Raw genomic sequence first — 23,266 nt, 5'->3', positions numbered from 1 at the left:
GAGACAAAAGAATAGGGATGGGACCTGCAGCTCTGGGAGGGAGCTGTGAAGGAGGAAAAGTTTCCACATGCTAGGAAACCCCTTCACAGGTAGAGACAGGAGGTGGGCGGTGGGGAAACTTCACAGCCACAGAGGAGAGTGCAGCAACAGAGGTGCAGAGGGCAAAGCAGAGAAATCCCCGTACAGAGGATCGGTGCCGACCTGCACTCACCAGCCCAAGAGGCTTGTCTGCTCACCTGCCGGGGCGGGCGGGGGCTGGGAGCTGAGGGTCGGGCTTTGGAGGTTGGATCCCAGGGAGAGGACTGGGGTTGGCTGCGTGAACACAGCCTGAAGGGGGCTAGTGTGCCACAGCTAGCCAGGAGGGAGTCTGAGAAAAAGTCTGGAGCTGCTGAAGAGGCAAGAGACCATTGTTTTGGGGTGCACGAGGAGAGGGGATTCCTGCTCCATGAGCCCACAGAAGGCAGAGCACCGTCTAAGCGAGATCCAGAGATGGGCACGACCCGTGGCTATCAGCCCGGACTCCAGAGATGGGCATGAAATGCTAATGCTGCCACCACTGGCACCAAGAATTCTTTGTGCAAGCACAGGTCACTACCCACACCCCCACCCCCAGGAACCTGTGCAGCCCGCCACTGCCAGGGTCCCGAGATCCAGGGACAACTTCCCCGGGAGAACACACCGCTCACCTCAGGCTGTTGTAATGTTACATCAGCCTCTGCCATCACAGGCTCACCCCACATTCCAATTATGACTATCATACCCCTCCCTCCCCCTGGCCTGAGTGAGCCAGAGCCCCCTAATCAACCACTGCTTTAACCCCGTCCTGTTTGGGTGGGAACAGATGCCTGAGGGTGACCTACACGCAGAGGCAGGGCCAAAACCAAAGCTGAACCCCAGGAGCCATGAGAACAAAGAAGAGAAAGGGAAACTTCTTCATGTAGCCTCAGGAGCAGCAGATTAAATCCCCACAATTAACTTGAGGAACTCTGAATCTGTGGAATACCTGAATAGACAACGAATCAACACAAAATTGAGGCAGTGTACTGTGGGAGCAAGTGTAGACTTGGGGTTCTTACTGCATCTGATTTGTTTCTGGTTTTTATGTTTGTATTACTTTAGTTTTTAGTGTTTGTTATCATTGGTGGATTTGTTTATTGGTTTGGTTGCTCTCTTCTTTTTTTTATTTTATTATATTTTTATATATATTTTTAAATTTTCTTCCTCTTTTCTTTTTGTGAGTGTGTAAGTGTATGTTTCCTCGTGTGATTTTTGTCTATTTAGTTTTGTTTTTACCATTTGATTTGGGGTTCTATCTGCTCATTTTTTTTTCTTTTTTTTCTTCCAAGTCGTGTGGCTGGCAGGGTCATGGTGCTTGAGGTGTCAGTCCTGAGCCCTGAGGTGAGAGATCTGAGTCCAGGATATTGGACCACCAGAGACCTTCTGGCCCCATGTAATATCAATCAGTGAGAGCTCTCCCAGAGATCTCCAACTCAATGCTAAGACCCAGCTCCACCCAACGGCCAGCAAACTCCAGTGCTGGATGCCCCATGCCAAACAACTAGCAAGACAGGAACACAACCCCACCCAATAGCAGACAAGCTGCCTAAAGCCATACTAAGTCCACAGACACCTCAAAATACACCACTGGATGCAGCCCTGCCCACCAGAAGGACAAGATCCAGCCTCATCCACCAGAACACAGGCACCAGACCCCTCCACCAGGAAGCCTATACACAACAAACTGAACCAGCCTTACCCACGGGGGGCAGACACCAAAACAATGGGAACTACAAACCTGCAACCTGCAAAAAGGAGACCCCAAACACAGTAAGTTAAACAAAATGAGAAGACAGAGAAATATGGAACAGATGAAGGAGCAAGGTAAAAAACCACCAGACAACACAAATGAAGAGGAAATAGGCAGTCTACCTAAAAAAGAATTCAGAGTAATGATAATAAAGATGATCTGAAATCTTGGAAATAGAATGGAGAAAATACAAGAAACGTTTAACAAGGACCTAGAAGAACTAAAGAGCAAACAAACAACGATGACCAATAAATGAAATTAAAAATTATCTGGAAGGAATCAATAGCAGAATAACTGGAGCAGAAGAACAGATAAGTAACCTGGATGATAAAATAGTGGAAATAAGTGCTGAAGAGCAGAATAAAGAAAAACCAATGAAAAGAATTGAGGACAGTCTCAGAGACTTCTGGGGAAATATTAAATGCACCAATATTCAAATTATAGGGGTTCCAGAAGAAGAAGAGAAAAGGAAAGTGTCTGAGAAAATATTTGGAGAGATTATAGTTGAAAACTACCCTAACATAGGAAAGGAAATAGTCAATCAAGTCCAGGAAGCACAGAGAGTCCCATACAGGATAAATCCAAGGAAAAACACACCAAGACACATATTAATCAAACTACCAAAAATTAAATACAAAGAAAAATTAAAAGCAGCAAGGGAAAAGCAACAAATGACATACAAGGGAATCCCCATAAGGTTAACAGCTGATCTTTCCGCAGAAACCCTGCAAGCCAGAAGGGAGTGGCAGGACATATTTAAAGTGATGAAAGGGAAAAACCTACAACCAAGATTACTTTACCCAGCAAGGATCTTATTCAGATTCGATGGAGAAATCAACAGCTTTACAGACTAGCAAAAGTTAAGAAAATTCAGAACAACCAAACCAGCTTTACAACAAATACTAAAGGAACTTCTCTAGGCAGGAAACACAAGAGACATAAAAGACCTACAATAACAAACCCAAAACAATTAAGAAAATGGTAATAGGAACATACGTATAGATAATTACCATAAATATAAAGGGATTAAATGCTCCAACCAAAAGGCATAGACTGGCTGAATGGATACAAAAAAAAAAAGACTTGTATATATGCTGTCTACAAAGACCCACTTCAGGCCTAGGGACACATACAGACTGAAAGTGAGGGGATAGAAAAAGATATTCCATGCAAATGGAAATGAAAAGAAAGCTGGAGTAGCAATTCTCATATTAGACAAAATAGAATTTAAAATAAAGACTATTAAAAGAGACAAAGAAGGACACTACATAAAGATCAAGGGATCAACCCAAGGAGAAGATACAACAGTTGTAAATATTTATGCACCAAACATAGGAGCACCTCAATACATAAGGCAAATGCTAACAGCTATAAAAGGGGAAATCGACAAAAACACAATAATAGTAGGGGACCTTAAGACCCCAATTTCACCAATGGTTAGATCATTCAAAATGAAAATAAATAAGGAAACACAAGCTTTAAATGACACATTAGACCAGTTGGACTTAACTGATACTTATAGGACATTCCATCCAAAAACAACAGAATACACTATCTTATCAAGTGCTCATGGAACATTCTCCAGAATGGATAATTTCTTGGGTCACAAATCAAGCCTTGGTAAATTTAAGAAAACTGAAATTGTATCAAGTATCTCTTCCGACCACAATGCTATGAGAGTAGATATCAATTACAGGAAAAAATCTGTAAAAAATACAATCACATGGAGGCTAAACAATACACTATTTAATAACCAAGAGATCACTGAAGAAATCAAAGAGGAAATCAAAAACTACCTAGAAACAAATGACAGTGAAAACACGATGACCCAAAACCTATGGGATGCACCAAAAGCAGTTCTAAGAGGGGAGTTTATAGCAATAAAATCCTACCTCTAGAAACATGAAAAATCCCAAATAAAGAAACCGAACCTTACACCTAAAGCAATTACAGAAAGAACAAAAAATCCCCAAAGTTAGCAGAAGGAAATAAATCATAAAGATTGGATCAGAAAGAGATGAAGGAAACAATAGCAAAGATCAATAAAACTAAAAGCTTGTTCTTTGAGAAGATAAACAAAATTGAAAAGCCATTAGCCAGACTCATCAAGAGAAAAAGGGAGAAGACTCAAATCAACAGAATTAGAAATGAAAAAGGAGAAGTAACAACTGACACTGCAGAAATAGGAAAGATCATGAGAGATTACTACAAGCAAGTATATGCCAATAAAATGGACAACCTGGAAGAAATAGACAAATTCTTAGAAAAGTATAACCTTCCAACACTGAACCATGAAGAAATATAAAATATGAACAGACCAATCACAAGCACTGAAATTGAAACTGTGATTAAAAATCTTCCAACAAAGAAAAGCCCAGGACCAGATGTCTTCACAGGCGAATTTTATCAAATATTTAGAGAACAGCTAACACCTATCTTTCTCAAACTCGTCCAAAATATAGCAGAAGGAGGAACACTCCCAAAGTCATTCTACAAGGCCACCATCACACTGACACCAAAGCCAGACAAAGATGTCACAAAAAAGGAAACTGCAGGCCAATAAAACACTGATGACCATAGAGGCAAAAAACCTCAACAAAATACTAGCAAACAGAATCCAACAGCACATTAAAAGGATCACACACCATGATCGAGTGGGGTTTATCCCAGGAATGCCAGGATTCTTCCATACACACAAATCAATAATGTGATAAACCATATTAACAAATTCAAGTATAAAAACCATATGATCATCTCAATAGATGCAGAGAAAGCTTTTGACAAAATTCAACACCCATTTATGATAAAAACCCTCCTGAAAGTAGGCATAGAGGGAACTTACCTCAACATAATAAAGGCCATATATTACAAATGCACAGCCAACATCATTCTCAATTGTGAAAAACTGAAACCATTTCCTCTAAGATCAGGAACAAGACGAGGCTGCCCACTCTCACCACTATTATTCAACAGAGTTTTGGAAGTTTTAGTCACGGCAATCAGAGAAGAAAAAGAAATAAAAGGAATCCAAATCAGAAAAGAAGAAGTAAAGCTATCACTGTTTGCAGATGACATGATACTGTACATAGAGAAACCTAAAGATGCTAGGGTAGGTAGATAGCTAGAGTCATCTTTAGTTTCTGCTGTAGTAAACATAGACTTGAGTATGTATGCAGCTTTCCAGACATCCATGTATGTATGGAAACTTATCAATGCCCACAATAGCTATATCATTCTTCAGATCTTTCTGTTAAATATCTGGCTAGTCTGTTGGTTTGTTGTCTGTTCCAACAGTATCACAACCATAGATTAGCTGTGATGTTGGCCTTCCTCAAATATTTGTCACTGAGTTGAGGGTTCTTTTCAACATCACTCTTGGACATGGAAATTTTGTACACACTGCTCCAAATCAGGTAGCCCCAGAAAAGCTTCTAGTTTTTATGGCTTGCCTGGCCTTCATAAAACTACTAGAGCTAATCAATGAATTTGGTAAAGTAGCAGGATACAAAATTAATGCACAGAAATTTCTTGCATTCCTATACACTAATGATGAAAAATCAAAAAACACATTAAGGAAACACTCCCATTTACCATTGCAACAAAAAGAATAAAATACCTAGGAATAAGCCTACCTAAGGAGACAAAAGACCTGTCTTTTCTGCTATGCAGAAAAGTATAAGACACTGATGAAAGAAATTAAAGATGATACAAACAGATGGAAACATACACCATGTTCTTGGATTGGAAGAATCAACATTGTGAAAATGACTCTACTACCCAAAGCAATCTATAGATTCAATGCAATCCCTATCAAACTACCAATGTCATTTTTCACAGAACTAGAACAAAAAATTTCACAATTTGTATGGAAACACAAAAGACCCCAAATAGCCAAAGCAATCTTGAGAACAAAAAACGGAGCTGGGGGAATCAGGCTCCCTGACTTCAGACTATACTACAAAACTACAGTAATCAAGACAGTATGGTACTGGCACAAAAACAGAAAGAGCAATGGAACAGGATAGAAAGCCCAGAGATTAACCCACGCACATATGGACACCTAATCTTTGATAAAGGTGGCAGGAATGTACAGTGGAGAAAGGACAGCCTCTTCAATACGTGGTGCTGGGAAAACTGGACAGGTACATGTAAAAGTATGAGATTAGATCACTCCCTAACACCATACACAAAAATAAACTCAAAATGGATTAAAGACCTAAATGTAAGGCCAGAAACTATCAAACCCTTAGAGGAAAACATAGGCAGAGCATTCTATGACATAAATCACAGCAAGATCCTTTTTGACCCACCTCCTAGAGAAATGGAAATAAAAACAAAAATAAACAAATGGGACCTAATGAAACTTCAAAGCTTTTGCACAGCAAAGGAAACTGTAAACAAGACAAAAAGACAACCCTCAGAATGGGAGAAAATATTTGCAAATGAAGCAACCGACAAAGGATTAATTTCCAAAATTTACAAGCAGCTCATGCAGCTCAATAACAAATAAATAAACAACCCAATCCAATAATGGGCAGAAGACCTAAATAGACATTTCTCCAAAGAAGATATACAGACTGCCAACAAACACATGAAAGAATGCTCAACATCATTAATCATTAGAGAAATGCAAATCAAAACTACAATGAGATATCATCTCACACCAGTCAGAATGGCCATCATCAAAAAAATCTAGAAACAATAAATGCTGGAGAGGGTGTGGAGAAAAGGGAACACTCTTGCACTGCTGGTGGGAAAATGAATTGGTTCAGCCACTATGGAGAACAGTATGGAGGTTCCTTAAAAAACTAAAAATAGAACTACCATATGACCCAGCAATCCCACTACTGGGCATATACCCTGAGAAAACCAAAATTCAAAAAGAGTCATGTACCAAAATGTTCAATGCAGCTCTATTTACAATAGCCAGGAGATGGAAACAACCTAAGTGTCCATTATCGGATGAATGGATAAAGAAGATGTCGCACATATATACAATGGAATATTACTCAGCCATAAAAAGAAATGAAATTGAGCTATTTGTAATGAGGTGGATAGACCTAGAGTCTGTTATACAGAGTGAAGTAAGTCAGAAAGAGAAAGACAAATACCGTATGCTAACACATATATATGGAATTTAAGAAAAAAAATATGTCATTAAGAACCTAGGGGTAAGACAGGAATAAAGACACAGACCTACTGGAGAACGGACTTGAGGATATGGGAAGGGGGAAGGGTGAGCTGTGACAGGGCGAGAGAGAGGCATGGACATATATATACTAACAAACGTAAGGTAGATAGCTAGTGGGAAGCAGCCGCATGGCACAGGGATATCGGCTCGGTGCTTTGTGACCACCTGGAGGGGTGGGATAGGGAGGGTGGGAGGGAGGGAGATGCAAGAGGGAAGAGATATGGGAGCATGTGTGTATGTATAACTGATTCACTTTGTTATAAAGCAGAAACTAACACACCATTGTAAAGCAATTATACCCCAATAAAGATGTTAAAAATAAAAATAAATAAATAATTTTAAGAAAGTATATTGAAATTAAAAAAAAGTATTTAATTTTTTAGGAGTTGATATTGTTCCAAATAGTCATGAATTTTCCTACCCAAATACCTATAACTATTTGACATTCAACCCAAACTAGAAATTCTCTCTCTAGGAATTGGAATTTGAAACTGTTAATCAGGGAAGCTGGGAGTGTGTGGGCTAATTTTCAGAATCAGCAGTGTTTCCATAGAGAAAATCCCAAAATTCCTATTATTGAGGTTCTTGTCTGGAGCTCTGCTCCTTAAATTCTGTTCCTTAAATGTGTCGTTTCTACAATATCCTGCCAATCTTTTCCCTTGTTTGGCTTAAGCTAAAAACGATGGTTTCTATCACTTACTTCAAACAGAATCTAAATTATCGTAATGGGACTTTCATAAAACATTTCTAATAATACAAGCTTTAGTAGACCAGATGCTGCACTTGGTAGGAGGATTCCCTTCTACAAGATCAGTCCTACTATTAAGGAGATAGTGATTTTATTGAATATATTATGCTTATTTAAAATTGTTGACTGCAGAACATAGAGAAAAATGGAAAGTATTTTTAAAGCAGATGTAATGACAGAACAATAAAGTAGTGTTATTGAAACAATTACACTGAAAGAAGCCATTCAGTGGTTATATTCCCCACAACAAGGAATTCTTCCTGGCATATCATCTACAATCTTTACAGTATAGTCTAATGTAATTTTGCTTCTCAGTAGGAATTATAAGTAGGTGGTATCACTTACTGTTACAGAAGGACATAAAGTGTCCTCATATTCATCTCTAGATTACATAATTCCAAATGTAGAGTTGTTCTAGTTATTCTATATTTCCTCTTAAATGAAAATACTTACGATTTTTATATTTCTTAATTCATTCCCCATTAAAATTTCCTGTCTGCTTATTTGTTTAGGCTTTTTGAAAAGTCAGTATTACTAAGTGTATTTTTAAAGATACAAAAAAAAAAAACTGAAAATTAAGAAACATAAGAGGAAGTTTGGTTTAGAGGATTGGATTTGTTTTGCTTTCTAACATGCAGAATGATGAATTGCTTTGTTTCATCCTTACCCCAGATAAAAAGTGTAGTGAAGAATAGTTTTTTAGAAAAATAGTGAGAATTCATAAATACTCCTGTAAACTTTGTGCCTATATGAGTAAATGAATTATTTTTCAAATTTATATTTCACTTGCATTAAGTAGCAGAAGGAACTTTTGATGCAGATTTCAGAGGTCCTATAAAGGACTCATAAAAAGGACTCATCAATCTAAAAAATCTCATAAATTAAAAAAATCTATTAATTTCAACACATTTCTGATCAATAATAAAGACATATTATATTGAAGATTATGTCATATCTGAATGTTTACATATGCTATCAATTCTCTCTGGAAAGCTCTCCCTAAACACCACAACATAACCCATCTTTCCTCATTTATATCCTTTTTGTTTTAATTTTCAGATTAAATTATCATTTTTTGAAACAGATACATTTTAATAAATTCTCGTATTTGTAATAAGTCAGCTTTTTGTTTTTTTAACATACAATATAACAGCAGATCATCATTTATTAACAGCAGATCATCCTCATGGGCCAAGTGGTCGACGCAAACATCCAGGACACAGTCACATGTTCCGCGCAGCCTCTAAGCCTCTGGCTCTGACACCAGCAGGGTGAGCACGTTGCCCTCGCGCATGGGGCCTTTCACGTTTCCCATCAGTGAGTGGCTCCTGTCCTTCATGAATTCTATGTGCACCTGTGTGCACTGTCCCTGCAAACCTGTCCTGCGCAGCACCTTGGTGACCCTGGCGATGATGGGTTGCACACAGCTCGTGTCTGTGATGGCCTGGCAGCGGTGGGTGGAGAGCTAGGCTAGCTTTTTGATATGTGCCTTCCCAATTGAAAATCTACTCCAAGAAGGGACGATATACCTATTTTGTTCAGTGTTAGAGCACCAGTTTCTAGCACAAGAATTTTATATTGTAAGTCATCAGTGTATAGTTCTCTAATACATTGAATTAAATCATGTTAACAAAAATAAGAGCAAAAAATAAAATTATTTTCAGTAATATGAGTTGGAGGATTATGTTTCTTCTATTTCTTTCCTTAAAGAAAATGATTAAATTCATATGCACCACAACTAAATTAAATATATATTTTAAAACCTCTTTTGTACAAGTAAAAGTTTTGAGTTTTGAGTTGGAATGTCTCTTTTTAAAAAAGTTTCAAGTGATTGAGAGTAAAAATTTATTGTAGTAACATATTCCCGAATTTTACTACATCATGAAAACTGTGACATTGAAGTCTTGTAAAGGATAAGAGGATATTTTTCCTAATTTATTTATCATTCTAACAATAATTTTGCACCTGCATCTGAAGTAAAACTATAGGAGGACATGATATTTGAGAACCAATTGGGAAAGAAGATATTTTAACCATAATTGTACACAATTAAAAGCAATAAATTCTGTCCTCTATTTATTTCAATTTTAATAGTTGATAATGCCAGTGGTGAATTTTTTAAAGATTAAAGTTCATATTTTTCCTTTCAATGTAGAAACAAAACAGCCTTTTGCTGTGTTAGTCACCTGGCATTTGACTATTCTTGGCAGTAAATATTACTTGACTATGAAAAGAAGAATGAATGAATGAGTGAGGTTAATACAGGAATAGTGGAAGCATTTACTATCTGTATTTTTAAAAAATTGGCAGTTTCTTCCGTACTTCCCTGTTACCTGGTATTTTCTCAAAATAAGGAAATATGGAAATAATATGCAAATCCAGCCCAATAAATGAACCCAAACTGCCAGTATCCACATCCTCCTAGAGTCCCTCCCTTTGAATCAGGGCTACTCTTATATTATGGGTTGAATTATGTTTTCCACCCCCCAGTTCAAATGTTAATGTTTTAACCCCCAGTATCTCAGAATGTGTCTTTATTTGGAGATAAGATCTTTACAGAGATAATTAAGTTAAAATGTGATCATTAGGGTGGGTTCTAATCTCATATGACTAGTGTCCTTTTAAAATGGGGAAATTTGAAGGAAAGATACACACTGGAAGAATGAAAGCAGAGATCTACAAGCCAAGGGACTCCAAAGATTGCCAAAAACTACCAGAAGCAGAGAACAGATTCTTCCCGCTGCCCTCAAGAGGAAGCAACCCAGCCAAGTTTATCAACCCACAGAGCCGTAAGATCTTATTAAAAAATTGTTTTAGGTCACTAAGTTTTTAAGGGTTTGTTATGTAGCAGTAGATAAGTGGGATACTACAGTTCTTCAGTTATTTTTGAGTTTTGGTGATTCTCAAAGTGTTCTCACCAGATCAGCAGCATGTATATCACCAAGAACTTTTTAAAAATGCAAATTCTCAGGCCTGAATTATAAAATTCAGGGCTAATTCTCCACAGTTTATGTTTAAACAGACCAAAGGTGATTGTGATGCACATGCCCGTTTGAGAAGCACTTTAAATGCTTTATCAATAAATCCTCTCTACACTTTAACTTTATGGAGACTAACTGCAGGCAAGAAATAGACTTTAATGTGGCCTACAGGTACTTGTCTCAGCTGTCCAGTACCTGCCTTTCAGTGCCCCCCACTGCTAAATCTTGCCATGAGTCAAATGCTCCAGCCGTGGGCTTCCTTCAGCCCGTTTCCTACATGTTCTGCTCCCCACAAGTCCATGCAAAAGCCACTGCCTCCTCTGAATTTCTTTTCATTTTTCTTTTCCACTCTTCTTATTAACTTTTATATCTCAGCTAAACTTTACTTCCTCATGGGAGACTTTGCTGAGTTTCTTGACTAGGCCAACTTTCCTGTTAATAGGACTTCAGTGTGCTATGTACCTGTTTTGTAAATCACGCCACAGTTGAAACTGTACACGTGTTTGTGTAATCATTTAGCATTATGCCTCTCCCTACAATAGACTGTAAACTCTATTAGAGTAGGAATATTATTAGTGAAACAGTGTGCAAGATGAAGAGTAGGAAACTGATTTTTCAATAGAGTGTAATATTTGTGTAAACTCTTGTTAGGACACTTTGTACGGGCATATATAATTAGCCAGTAATCTTATTTAATACAGCTTTGGAAATGACAGTGATGAGGTTAGTCTGCAAGTTTTAGTTTAAAGCAAAATTTATTTTTGTCTCTATTTTATGATTATCACACCTTTTCCAAAAGCAATGAAACCTGTTCAAACATGGAATGTATTTTGAACCTTCAAGCTGACATCTTTCTAATTACAAAGTAACAATATTTTACAAGAAGGGTGCTTTAAAAATTTTTGAGGAGGGTTCTTCCTATGTTTTCCTCTAAGAGTTTTATAGGATCCAGTCTTATATTTAGGTCTTTAATCCATTTTGAGTTTAATTTTGTGTATGATGTAAGAGAATATCCTAGACTCATTCTTTTACATGCAGCTGTCCAGTTTTCCCAGCACCACTTATTGAAGAGACTGTTTTTTCTCCATTGTATATTCTTGCCTTCTTTGTCATTGATTAATTGACCATAGGTGTGTGTGGGTTTTTTTTCCCCTCTGGGCTTTCTATCTTGTTCCATTGATGCATAAGTCTGTATTTGTACAAGTACCATACTGTTTTGATTACTGGAGCTTTATAGTATAGTCTGAAGTCAGGGCACTTGATTCTTCCAGCTTTGTTTTTCTTTCTCCAGATTGCTTTGGTTATTCGAGGTTTTTGTGTTTCCAAACAAATTTTAAGATTTTTGTTTTAGAACCACAAAAAATGCCACTGGCAATTTGATAAAGATCACATTGAATCTGTATATTGCCATAAATTGCAGCAATATATCTTTTTGAATCCTCCCTCCTATAGTAATTAAAATAAAAACAAAAATAAACAAATGGGACCAAATTAAACTTAAAGCTTTTGAACAGCAAAGGAAACCATAAACAACAACAAAAAAGATAATCCTCAGAATGGGAGAAAATATTTGCAAATGATGAAATCGACTAGGAATTAATCTCCAAAACATACAAACAGCTCATGCAGCTCAATATCAAAAAAAACACAACCCAATCAAAAAAATGGGCAGAAGATCTAAATAGACATTTCTCCAAAGAAGATGTACAGATGGCCAAAAAGCCCATGAAAAGATGCTCAACATCACTAATTATTAGAGAAATGCAAATCAACACTACAATGAGTTATCACCTCACGGCAGTCAGAATGGCTGTCATCAAAAAGTCTACAAACAATAAATGCTGGAGAGGGTGTGGAGAAAAGAGAACCCTCTTGTACTGTTGGGAATGTAAATTGATACAGCCACTATGGAGAACAGTATGGAGGTTTCTTAGAAAACTAAAAATAGTTTTAGTGTTCATTGCAGCACTATTTACAATAGCCAAGACATGGAGCTACCTAAATGTCCATCGATGGATGAATGGATAAAGAAGGTGTGGTACATATACACAATGGAATATTACTCAGCCATAAAAATGAACGAAAGTGGGTCATTTATAGAGATGTGGATGGACCTAGAGAGTGTCATACAGGGTGAAGTAAGTCAGAAAGAGAAAAACATATATTGTATATTAACACATATATGTGGAATCTAGAAAAATGGTATAGATGATCTTATCTGCAAAACAGAATTAGACACAGACATAGAGAACAAAGGTATGGATACCAAGGGGGAAAGTGGGGTTGGGAGGAATTGGGATATTGGGGTTGACATATATACACTATTGATACTATGTATAAAAGTGATAACGAATGAGAACATATTGTATAGTACAGGGAATTTTACTTAATGCACTGCTGTGACCTAAATGGGAAGGAAATCCAACAAAGAGGGGATATACGTATATGTATAGCTGATTCATTTTGTTGTACAGTAGAAACTAACACAACATTGTAAAGCAACTATACTCTGATAAAGATTAATTTAAAAAAATGCGTACAGACTTTTAGCTATAAGATGAATAAGATCGGAGCAGCTAATGTATAACATGGTGACTATAGTTGATAATGCTGTATTGTATAAGTGAAATTTGCAAAGAGAGGAGAATTTGAATGTTCTCATAAAAAAAAAAAGAAGATAAATATGTGAGGTGATGGATGTGAGGAATGGAGAAAGAAGATGTGGTACATATATACAGTGGAATATTACTCAGCCATAAAAAAGAATGCAATAATACCATTTGCAGCAAAACGGATGGACCTAGAGATTATCATACTAAGTGAAGTAAATCAGACAAAGATAAATATCATATGGTATCACTTACAGGTGGAATCTAAAAAATGATACAAATGAACTTATTTATAAAACAGAAAGAGACTCATAGAGTTAGAAAACAAACTTATGGTTACCAAAGGGGAAAGGTGGGGTGGGAGGATAAATTAGGATGTTGGGATTAACCAACACTACTAAGTATAAATTATATAATCAACAAGGGCCTACTGTATAGCACAGAGAACTCTACTCAATACTCTGTAATAACCTTTTATGGGAAAAGAATCTGAAAAAGAATAGATATATGTACATGTATAACTGAATCACTTTGCTGTACACCTGAAACTAACACAATATTGTAAATCAACTATACTCCAATATAAAATAAAAATTTAAAAATATATATGGAAGGCAAAATAGGAAATAAAAAAAGCTTAGAGATTTATCCATATTGATTTACCCATACAGATATATTTCTTCTCATTCTTTTTAATGGCTGCATAGTTCTACACTGTATGGCATAACTTATTAAATTGATTCCTTATAGATGGATTACATAATATTTGAGGATTTTTATTTAATAATAACTACATTTGCATGCTTTATGCTTTATACACAAATTTATAATTATGTTAAGATAATTATATAGCACATATTTGAGCAACAATTATTTTCAGGGGTTATTTTCAACACTTTAATAATTGGTATGCTATAGACAACAAGAAATCAGAATGGACACCTGACGTCATGTCCCAGCAAGTCCAAGAGGACACGCTATACTAAGCATGGATTTTTCTTCCCAGATTGCAGCTTCAGGGTGGTCTAGGCCCATTCAGGGGAGGGGTCAAAGTGACCTGCTGAAACAGAGTCTTGAGAAGGATGTGCTCAGAACAGTGACAATATTTGTTCACACTGGCCATTGGTAGCCCTTCAGCCTAGTTCTGTGAACTTCAGGAGTGAGTTAAGACAAGAACACATTTCCTGCCATGAAAGAGGTTAGTTCCTCAGCCACACATAACTCCTTAGGAGGAGTTAGACTCTAGTTGGTCAGCCTCTGCCAGAAAAAAGTAGACACAGTATGTGGGCATAGAATAGTAGTCCCTAACCCCCTAAAATTGGTCTGCAATAGAGCAGATCCTCAACAAATTGTTTAATGAATACACAATATTTCTAAGAAATATACTCAAATTTCAGACATTGTGGGGAGAAATTTTTTTTGTAAGAAATGTATATGTACTCAAAAACTAATTTTTGTTTATATTAATAGAGGCATTTTTTGAAGAAAGTTTTAAAAATACAAATCTATTTCTCTCTAATCACATGTTTTTTCTTAATATTTATCACTTTGGTTTACTTAACTCCATTTGATATCTATTGTTGGTGTGGACAAATATAAGATGACAATGTCTTCCTCAAAACCAAACATTCAGAGACAGATGATGAAGGGGAGGAAAAGGTATATGTTGATAATGCTTTGACACAAAGCATCCCTGTTTGATAGTATAGTAAAAGCACAATTACTTCAGATGGGCCATTCTTGTTACTTGTTTTGATAGTTTAAAAAGACTCAACCATATAATGTATGTTCTACTTAAGATTAAGCAGGTTTAGTTTTAGCATAAGATACATTTCTTTAGCTATACTTATCAAGCCAACTAAGGTTTATGAATTCCACCAAGAAAGCAAGGTTTTGGGAGGTAGGATGTAAACTGTGATCTCAAGTCTTATTCCTTGAGATTCTGAGGGTGTGAGGAAACACAGGAAGAAGAACCTGATATAGAAAGACATTTTACCAATTATTTTTTTCTTGTTCTCTACAATCATATATTTAATATCATTTATTTGTTGGCAAAACATTGCTTAGAAACTTGTTCTAAAATAATGAAAGGTAACTTACAATTATGCACACACTGTAACAATGTGAAATGTAATTAGAAGAAGAAAGCAAAAGAAAAAAGTTTAGGAAAAGAAGATGAAGTCTGGAATGTTTGATACATAAGTTACATAATACAGGGTGATCTGTACTTAATAACAATGGGTCACAAAGGGAATAAAGAACTATGTAACATCCAACATGACAAAGAAAATCAAACTATAAGAATGAAAATTTCCATAATTTTGCTAGAAAATAGTAACTAGTCCTGATATTTAGATCAAGGTGATGTTATTTTTACTATAAGATTCTGTGCTGTGAAATGTTATGCTTCGCCCATTACTAGCTGTGATCTTTTTCCTGAATGACTAAATAAATGAACCAACAATAAGTACTGAGAATGAAATTAATTTCATTAATTTCTAATTAAATGTTATATTTTAAATGGACATGTAACTCATCTTTGATATTTAGTAAACTTATTTTGTAGTGATACTTTGATTATTCAAATGAAATAAAGTTATTTACTTTTATCAAATTATAATAATTGTAAAAGTCTTGTATTGGTTTAAATTCATGTTATAAAATAGTCATGCTTTATGTTTGAAGTTCTATGATAATCTATGGTATATGACGTTCCGGGGGGAGAATAGGGTATGATGTTTAATCAGATTTGCCCTTAGTCATTGGCCTCAATAAACCAGAAAGATTCCTAATTTCCCAGTTATTTTCAGAGTCATAAAAAATACAAATATATTGAGGAACAGTCACCAGGCCCTAGTCATTTTCGGATATGATACCTCAGGGATGAAAGCCCAGTGACTAACATGAGCTCATTTTTATACTAGGGTTGAAATAGTCAAAGACATCTGCATAGCACGTATCATGTTTTTAATATACTTTCATTCATCTGCTTGATTTTATTTTTCCTCCCCTGAAAGATTTCCCAGTTGCTTGTTGATTTGTCTTTTTTGTACTCCTTTCCTAGAGTGGTCTTGTTTAAATTATACTGTCCCCTTAATGCCATAATATTATAATTATCTTCATTAACTCAATCTCTCCGTCAACTTGCTTGTGTTTATGAAGTTCGGGTACTAAAAACCCATTTACTAACCGTGAGTTACAACTGTGCCTAGGAACAACTGCTTATTTCTCAGAATGTAAGCTCTTTGGCTTTTTTCAGGATGAAGAAAATTATATGGAACAAGAAAAACTTTGTCTATGTAGCATTTTGCCTTTTGTCACTATTTCTTTTATTTTTTACATTGTTTAGTCTGCAAACTAATAAACCTATAGTTATATACTATTTACTTTAGGTAATATCTTAAAGTTAGATTTAAGTTCCTCAAGAAATGACCTCCTCCACATTTATTTATTCACTCAAGATTTATTGACTGCAAATCACCTGTCAAAACTATGTTAAGTGCTTTGAGAACTACAAATAAGCTGTGAGTTTCAAATAAAAGTGGCTTCAGGGTACTTTTAAACAGTGGATAAATAAGAGAATTTAAGAAAAGATATGATTTTATATTGTTGCATTCTTGAAGAATCTAATACTGTAAATACTTTTACATTTCTTACAAACTGTTCTTTATTTTAAAAAATTCAGTTTTCTTAACTGCATAAATTTAGATGAAGGGTATTTACATTCTATCAATAATTCCAGCAAAGTAAGGATGAAATCTTCTATAGCTGGAGTGACATTGAATTTAGTGTCTAAATGAGTACGGTTTGAGACTGAAAAGAACATTATTAATAATTTTGCCAAAAGCGGGCTTGAATTGGACTGCTCACGGCAAATCTGTACTTGTAGTCTGTATAAGTGGAGTATTTTCAGAGCTGGAATAGGGATTTTTAATTAGCTTTGTCTGATTCTAACCAACACAAGACATACAGCAAAAGAGATACATAAAAACAAACAACAGTGAAGACAAAATTATGTAGCTTTCATTTTGAAGTAAGTCAGGTGAAGGAGAGAAACAGAATAAAAGCCATTTTATAGAATTTAGAAGGAATGCAGTCATATCTTGTCCTGGAGGATTCTAGGTACCACAGCCCACTTCCTATTTTTGCTGTCATTAAAATGGAAAGCTTGGACTTCTATGACTCATGGACCTCTTTCAGTCATCAATTATTCACCAGAAAATGAGGGTTATTCCTCTTTTGTTTATAGATTGTTTGTAAATCTCTTGATCCTAGAATGTCTGTAAAATGTTCAGATTTCTCGGTGTTAATTCCATGAAAACTTTTTTGGCATGGGATTTGTGTGTGTGTGTGTGTGTGTGTGTGGTACGTGGGCCTCTCACTGTTGTGGCCTCTCCTGTTGCAGAGCACAGGCTCCGGACGTGCAGGCTCAGTGGCCATGGCTCACAAGCCCAGCCACTCTGCAGCATGTGGGATCTTCCCAGACCAGGGCACGAACCGGTGTCCCCTGCATTGGCAGGCGGACTCTCAACCACTTTGCCACCAGGGAAGCCCCCATGAAAACTTTTTTGTCTTCCTCCTCACCAAGGGATGAAATGGCTTCCTTCCAGCTCTCATGGCCAAGGGAAAACGCTTCCTAAACCACTCTGCCACACCCTATCCCACATCATAGCACAAGCTCTATTTTATTTTCTGAAGTCATATTGTATTTTCTCCTTGGTAATAACCAGTAGATAAATTGATATTATTGATTTAATTTGATGTTTGTTTATTGATTCTTTTGTTTCTCTAAAATGTAAGCTATATGAGGGCTGGGGTTTTATCTGTCATTACTTTGTCCCTAGTGACTAGGAGAATGCCTGGAATAATAGGTGCTCAACAAATATTTGTAGGTTTAATAAAATATTTGTTTCTAAAATGAAACAATATTGAAAAGTTCACCAACTCAGTTGGTTTTGGAAAATTTTGTAAAACAAAGATTTTGACCAGAATACAGATGGGAAACAGGAGCCAAAGTTACTTTTACCAATCAAATATGTCATAGCTAGAAAATACTGGAGCATTAAAACTGGCCAGTAATGTACTTGTTTTAAAAGAAAAAAATGAAATATAACAGATACATCTGTAAGTTAGGCAATTTTAATAACTATTAAAACTATTTAATAAAGCACACTTGCTGTTTGTGAAAATCTGAAAATAGTGTATATATATATATATATATATAATATGCTGATTTCTGAATGAGAACAAACAAAATTAAATGTAAATCTTAATTTACATAAATGACAAACATTATTAGGATTAAGGTGTTTTGATAGATAGTCCCACCCAAATATACTATGTATGTATGTATCTCATTTAATATATTTTATAAATATTGAGATGAGTTTCACCAGCACTAATTTTAGACACACTGAATGTCTTTCTTCGGTCATGCATGTCATATGTTAGACATGCAATACAACTAAATTCTAGAAAGTCAGAGTAAAGAACACAGTGGTGTATAATGCTTATTAATGTGAACACAATGCTAGCAGGCATTCTTAACATACATTGATATCGTGCATTTATGCCTCAGCATCAGAATTATAAAAATTATGTTTAATAGCATATCATCTTCTATCTTTATTCCATGCCTTACTGTTTGTACAGCATTATGATTCTCACATAATATCATATCATTTCTTATTTTATTTTGACAGAAAGAACTAAAGCGATGAGATGATTCCCCATACAAGACATCATGAGTAAAGCAATGTATCCTTCAAATCAAATATTGTCTAACATTTAGTCTCTTCATAGTGAGTTTAAAGTTGGTATTTATAACTTTGTCTGTCTTCCAAAAATGGTTTTATTTTATTCATTGATCATAAGAGGAAAATAAAAACAAAAAAGAAAGTATAAAGGAATACCTAACACCGTATACAAAAATAAACTCAAAATGGATTAAAGACCTAAATGTAAGACGAGACACTATAAAACTCCTAGAGGAAAACATAGATGGAACATTCTTTGACATAAATCATAGCACTGTTTTTTTGATCTATCTCCTAAAACAAAGGAAATAAAAGCAAAAATAAAGGGGACCTAATTAAACTTAAAAGCTTTTGCACATCAAAGGAAACCATCAACAAAATGAAAAGACAACCTACTGAATGGGAGAAAATATTTGCAAATGGTATGACTGATAAGGGGTTAACATCCAACATATATAAACAGCTCATAGAACTCAACATCAAAAAACCAAACAACCTGATTAAAAGAGGGGCAGAAGAACTGAATAAACATTTTTCCAAAGAGGAAATGCAGATGGCCAACAGGAACACGAAAAGATGCTCAACATCGCTAATCATCAGGGAAATGCAAATCAGAACCGCAATGAGATATCACCTCACACTTGTCAGAATGGCTGTCATCAAAAAGAACACAAATAACAAATGTCAGTGATGATGTGGAGAAAGGCAAACCCTTGTACACTGTTGGTGGGAATGTAAATTGGTGCAGCCACTGTGGAAAACAGTATGGAGGTTTCTCAAAAAACTAAAAATAGAACTACCACAGGACATAGCAATTCCACTCCTGGGTATATATCTGAAGAAGACACAAAAACTCAAATTCTAAAAGATATAAGCACCCTAGTGTTCATAGCAGCATTATTTACAATTGCCAAGATATGGAAGCAACCTAAGCATCCATCAATAGATGGGTGGATAAAGACATGGTATATATACTATTCAGCCATAAAAAAGGATGAAATTTTGCATTTGCAGCCACATGGATGGACTTAGAGGACATTATGCTAAGTGAAATAAGTCAGACAGAGAAAGACAAATACTGTATGATATTACTTGTATGTGAAATCTAAAAAATACAACAAACCAGTGAATATAATAAAACAAAGCTGACTCACAGATATAGACAACAAACTAGTGGTTACCAGTGGGGAGAAGCAAGGTGGGAGGGGCAATATAGGGGTAGGGGAGTAAGAGGTACTGACTACTAAATAAGCTACAAAGGTATTTTGTACAACATGGGTATTATAGTAAATATTTTATAATAAGTATAAATGGAGTATAATCTTTAAAAATTTTGAATCACTATAAGGTATACCTGTAAATTACATAATACTGTATATCAACTATACTTTAGTAAAAAATAAAAATAAATATATTTTTTAAAGTCAAACCAACAGTAAAAAAAAAGGTGTAAAGGAACAGCACATATGAACTTTACATTCTGTTAACAACATTATGCATTTTTATTATTGTTATCCTCTGAAATATTAAGCTGAAATTAAAAATTTACATAAAAGTGAATAATTTTAAAATTTTCAGAAAAGTATCAATATTTCTGAATACTAATCCTGAAGGAAGCTTTCCCTTCCTCATGCAAAACAGCCTTCATAGTTGTTTACAACCATAAACACTTTACTCATTACTTTTTCATAACTAGTTTTCTCATCTATAAAGTGGGACTAGCAATATCTCTTGGCCCTAGAGATTGGTTTGGGTTTGTATAGGGTATAACTCAAGGATCTTTAGATCTTTTGCTGAGAAAATTAGAATACCAATGCTTTCTTTTCTTCTAGACTTAGTGGAATATAAATATGAGAATTGGAAATGTCCAAATAACACATGAATTTGAAACCATGGGGGAAGTGCATAGAGCTTCAGAACAGACAGGGACTAGATAGGCTCTGCTTGTCTTCTCGCCAGCAGTGTGGGATTTACTCCCATTCCTGTAAGTTAGGTTTCCAGAAACTATGTCCTTTGCTAAAGTGTCCATGGTCCTGTGATCTTACCGCTGCTGTCCTAATTACTGCTCTGCTCTATCCTTTTGAACTTAACCCCACCTCCTTCCCTGATACTTTTCCCCTTCAACACAAGCATACTGTGTAGCTGGCACTGCTATTATGTAGATTACTGTCAATCTTTTCTGAGAGATCAGGCTGGCATACAATTTTCATGCCATGTTCTCTATAAAATCTAAAATTGTGTGTATCAGAGAATTTAATGAGAATCCAAACTCCCTTATGACGATTTTCACTAAATTCATAAATCTTTGTTATTTTTAACTCTTAAATATAAAAACAAAATTGACTAGCTTCTAATTATGTGACAGTCTGGGACAGAATTAAAAGCAGAGTCTCTGCCAACAAGCATGTCTTCCTTCGTTCCACCATCATTTGCTGTTTGGAATCAAAGCTGGCCAAAAGCATGACCATGCATCCTCTTGAGAGAGACAAAGGAGACTGGTAAATGAATGAAAGGTGAGATTAGGCTTTAAATTTGAGTTTCTTTCATATTGTAACCATAGCTCAGGAAAAGAAGTAAAGGTCACTGCTCGAGTTCCCAATTCAAGGTAAGCAACTTCCCCACAGAGTTGGAAGTGCTTTGGGTAATATCAGATCCCTTTCCAATCCCCAAGCCTACTATCTCCAGCCGTGAACTAAAAACACAGAGTGCAAATAACACAGAAAGAGAAGACAGAAAAGAGAGTTCCAGGTTGCCACGGGGCCCTGCTCTGTTTACATCTGGAATGAAATTCCCATCGCTAGAGGCACTTCTCTGAATCGAGGTGAAATAATTATCTCCAGAAAATTATTATTAAAATATACAAATGGTTCAGCCCTCATTAACACACTGTCACAGTTTACATTATCAAATTTAAAAAAATGGTGCTCTCAGCGTTCTGCAAATAAAAGAAAAAAATGTCTGTTTTGCTTGAGGAAATTGAAAATATCCCAAACATGGTGCTGCATGGAAATGGAAGGTCTACAAAGGACTCCACGGTGAAGGCTGACCTTCTGAGGGTTGTGATTGAAGTTTGAGGAACGAAGGTGCCTGAGGTAGGCAGACTTCAGTGAGTCTGCATGCAATTCTGATTTGTTTCCCTACAGTTTCACCTGGGGTTGTTTCTGACACAGTGATGCTTAGGATGTGCCAGGATGTATAAAATGTCTCCTTCTGTATTTAAGGGGCTTGAGGAAGGAGATTAGATCTGCAGACTTTACTATGCTGTGAAACTGCTACATTAATTTTGAAATTTTCTGACAGCATAGTTGGCTAAACCTTGAAATAAGCTTTCAGAAAACATTACAAAATATGCTTTTTTCCAAAAGTTTCGTTTTATTAAAAAATCAGAAACAACGACTCTATTTATAGGTCTTCCTGAGGCAACAGATAAGATTAACAACATTTCAAGATTCTTTCTCTCTTTAAAATGATTTCATCAGATTTTGTAAACTTGAAGATATACATATATATTCTGTGTGTGTGTGTGTGTATATATATATATATATATATATATATATATATCAATGTAAAATAAACTAAGAATATCTGCTTAAAAGAATTCTTTGCAATCATCTAAATCTGAGGTTAAAGTTTAAGAACAGCCCAGGCATTTCTTTGGACCAGTAGAATCATAACCATTATAAAAATCCATCCCAGTTGAAATTTTGTTTCAACGTGTAATGCAGTAATATACCCAGACTATTTGAAGGTGTCTAAGAGAGATTGGATGAATTTATATTTTTCATTTTAACCTACCTGAGTTGGAGAATCTCTGGTAATTAGAGCAATTACCGAGCTTGTGCCTTTGAGGTCATTCTTCACAGGTGACAGTGGAAGAAACAGTACATTATATCGCATTTACCTAATTATGCTGGGTGTCAATTATACAAACTATTAAAACACAATTTTTATACTTGGGGTTCTTTATCTATTTATTTCCTGCCTTTTCATTCTCTTTCTTATTTAGAGATATAATAATAATGCTGGGGCTATGGCTAAAGTCATATTTTACTGTTTTCATTTTCTTTTGATCTTGAATTGTTTACAATATGATTAAATAAAAATCAACAATTTGTATCAATGTTATCATCACAACCCTTTAATTATGTGAGATTCCACATGAATTATTTAATGC

At 35.6% G+C, this 23,266-nt stretch overlaps 1 protein-coding gene across 1 annotated transcript; it reads right to left on the bottom strand.

The window, feature by feature from the left end:
* Positions 1-8,989: 8,989 nt before the first annotated feature.
* On the bottom strand, positions 8,990-22,989 carry LOC309960766 (small ribosomal subunit protein eS28-like; the record flags this gene model as incomplete). The annotated part of the gene is made up of 2 exons (XM_082837691.1): positions 8,990-9,190; positions 22,888-22,989. 2 exons carry the CDS (start codon positions 22,987-22,989, stop codon positions 8,990-8,992), a joined length of 303 nt encoding a protein of 100 aa, XP_082693817.1.
* Positions 22,990-23,266: the final 277 nt, after the last annotated feature.

This window comes from Leucopleurus acutus (genome assembly GCF_964270905.1).
Source record: "Leucopleurus acutus genome assembly, chromosome: 4".
Taxonomy (NCBI): domain Eukaryota; kingdom Metazoa; phylum Chordata; class Mammalia; order Artiodactyla; family Delphinidae; genus Leucopleurus; species Leucopleurus acutus.
Note: the sequence above shows the minus strand (reverse complement) of the source record. Positions and strands in the feature narration are given on the sequence as shown.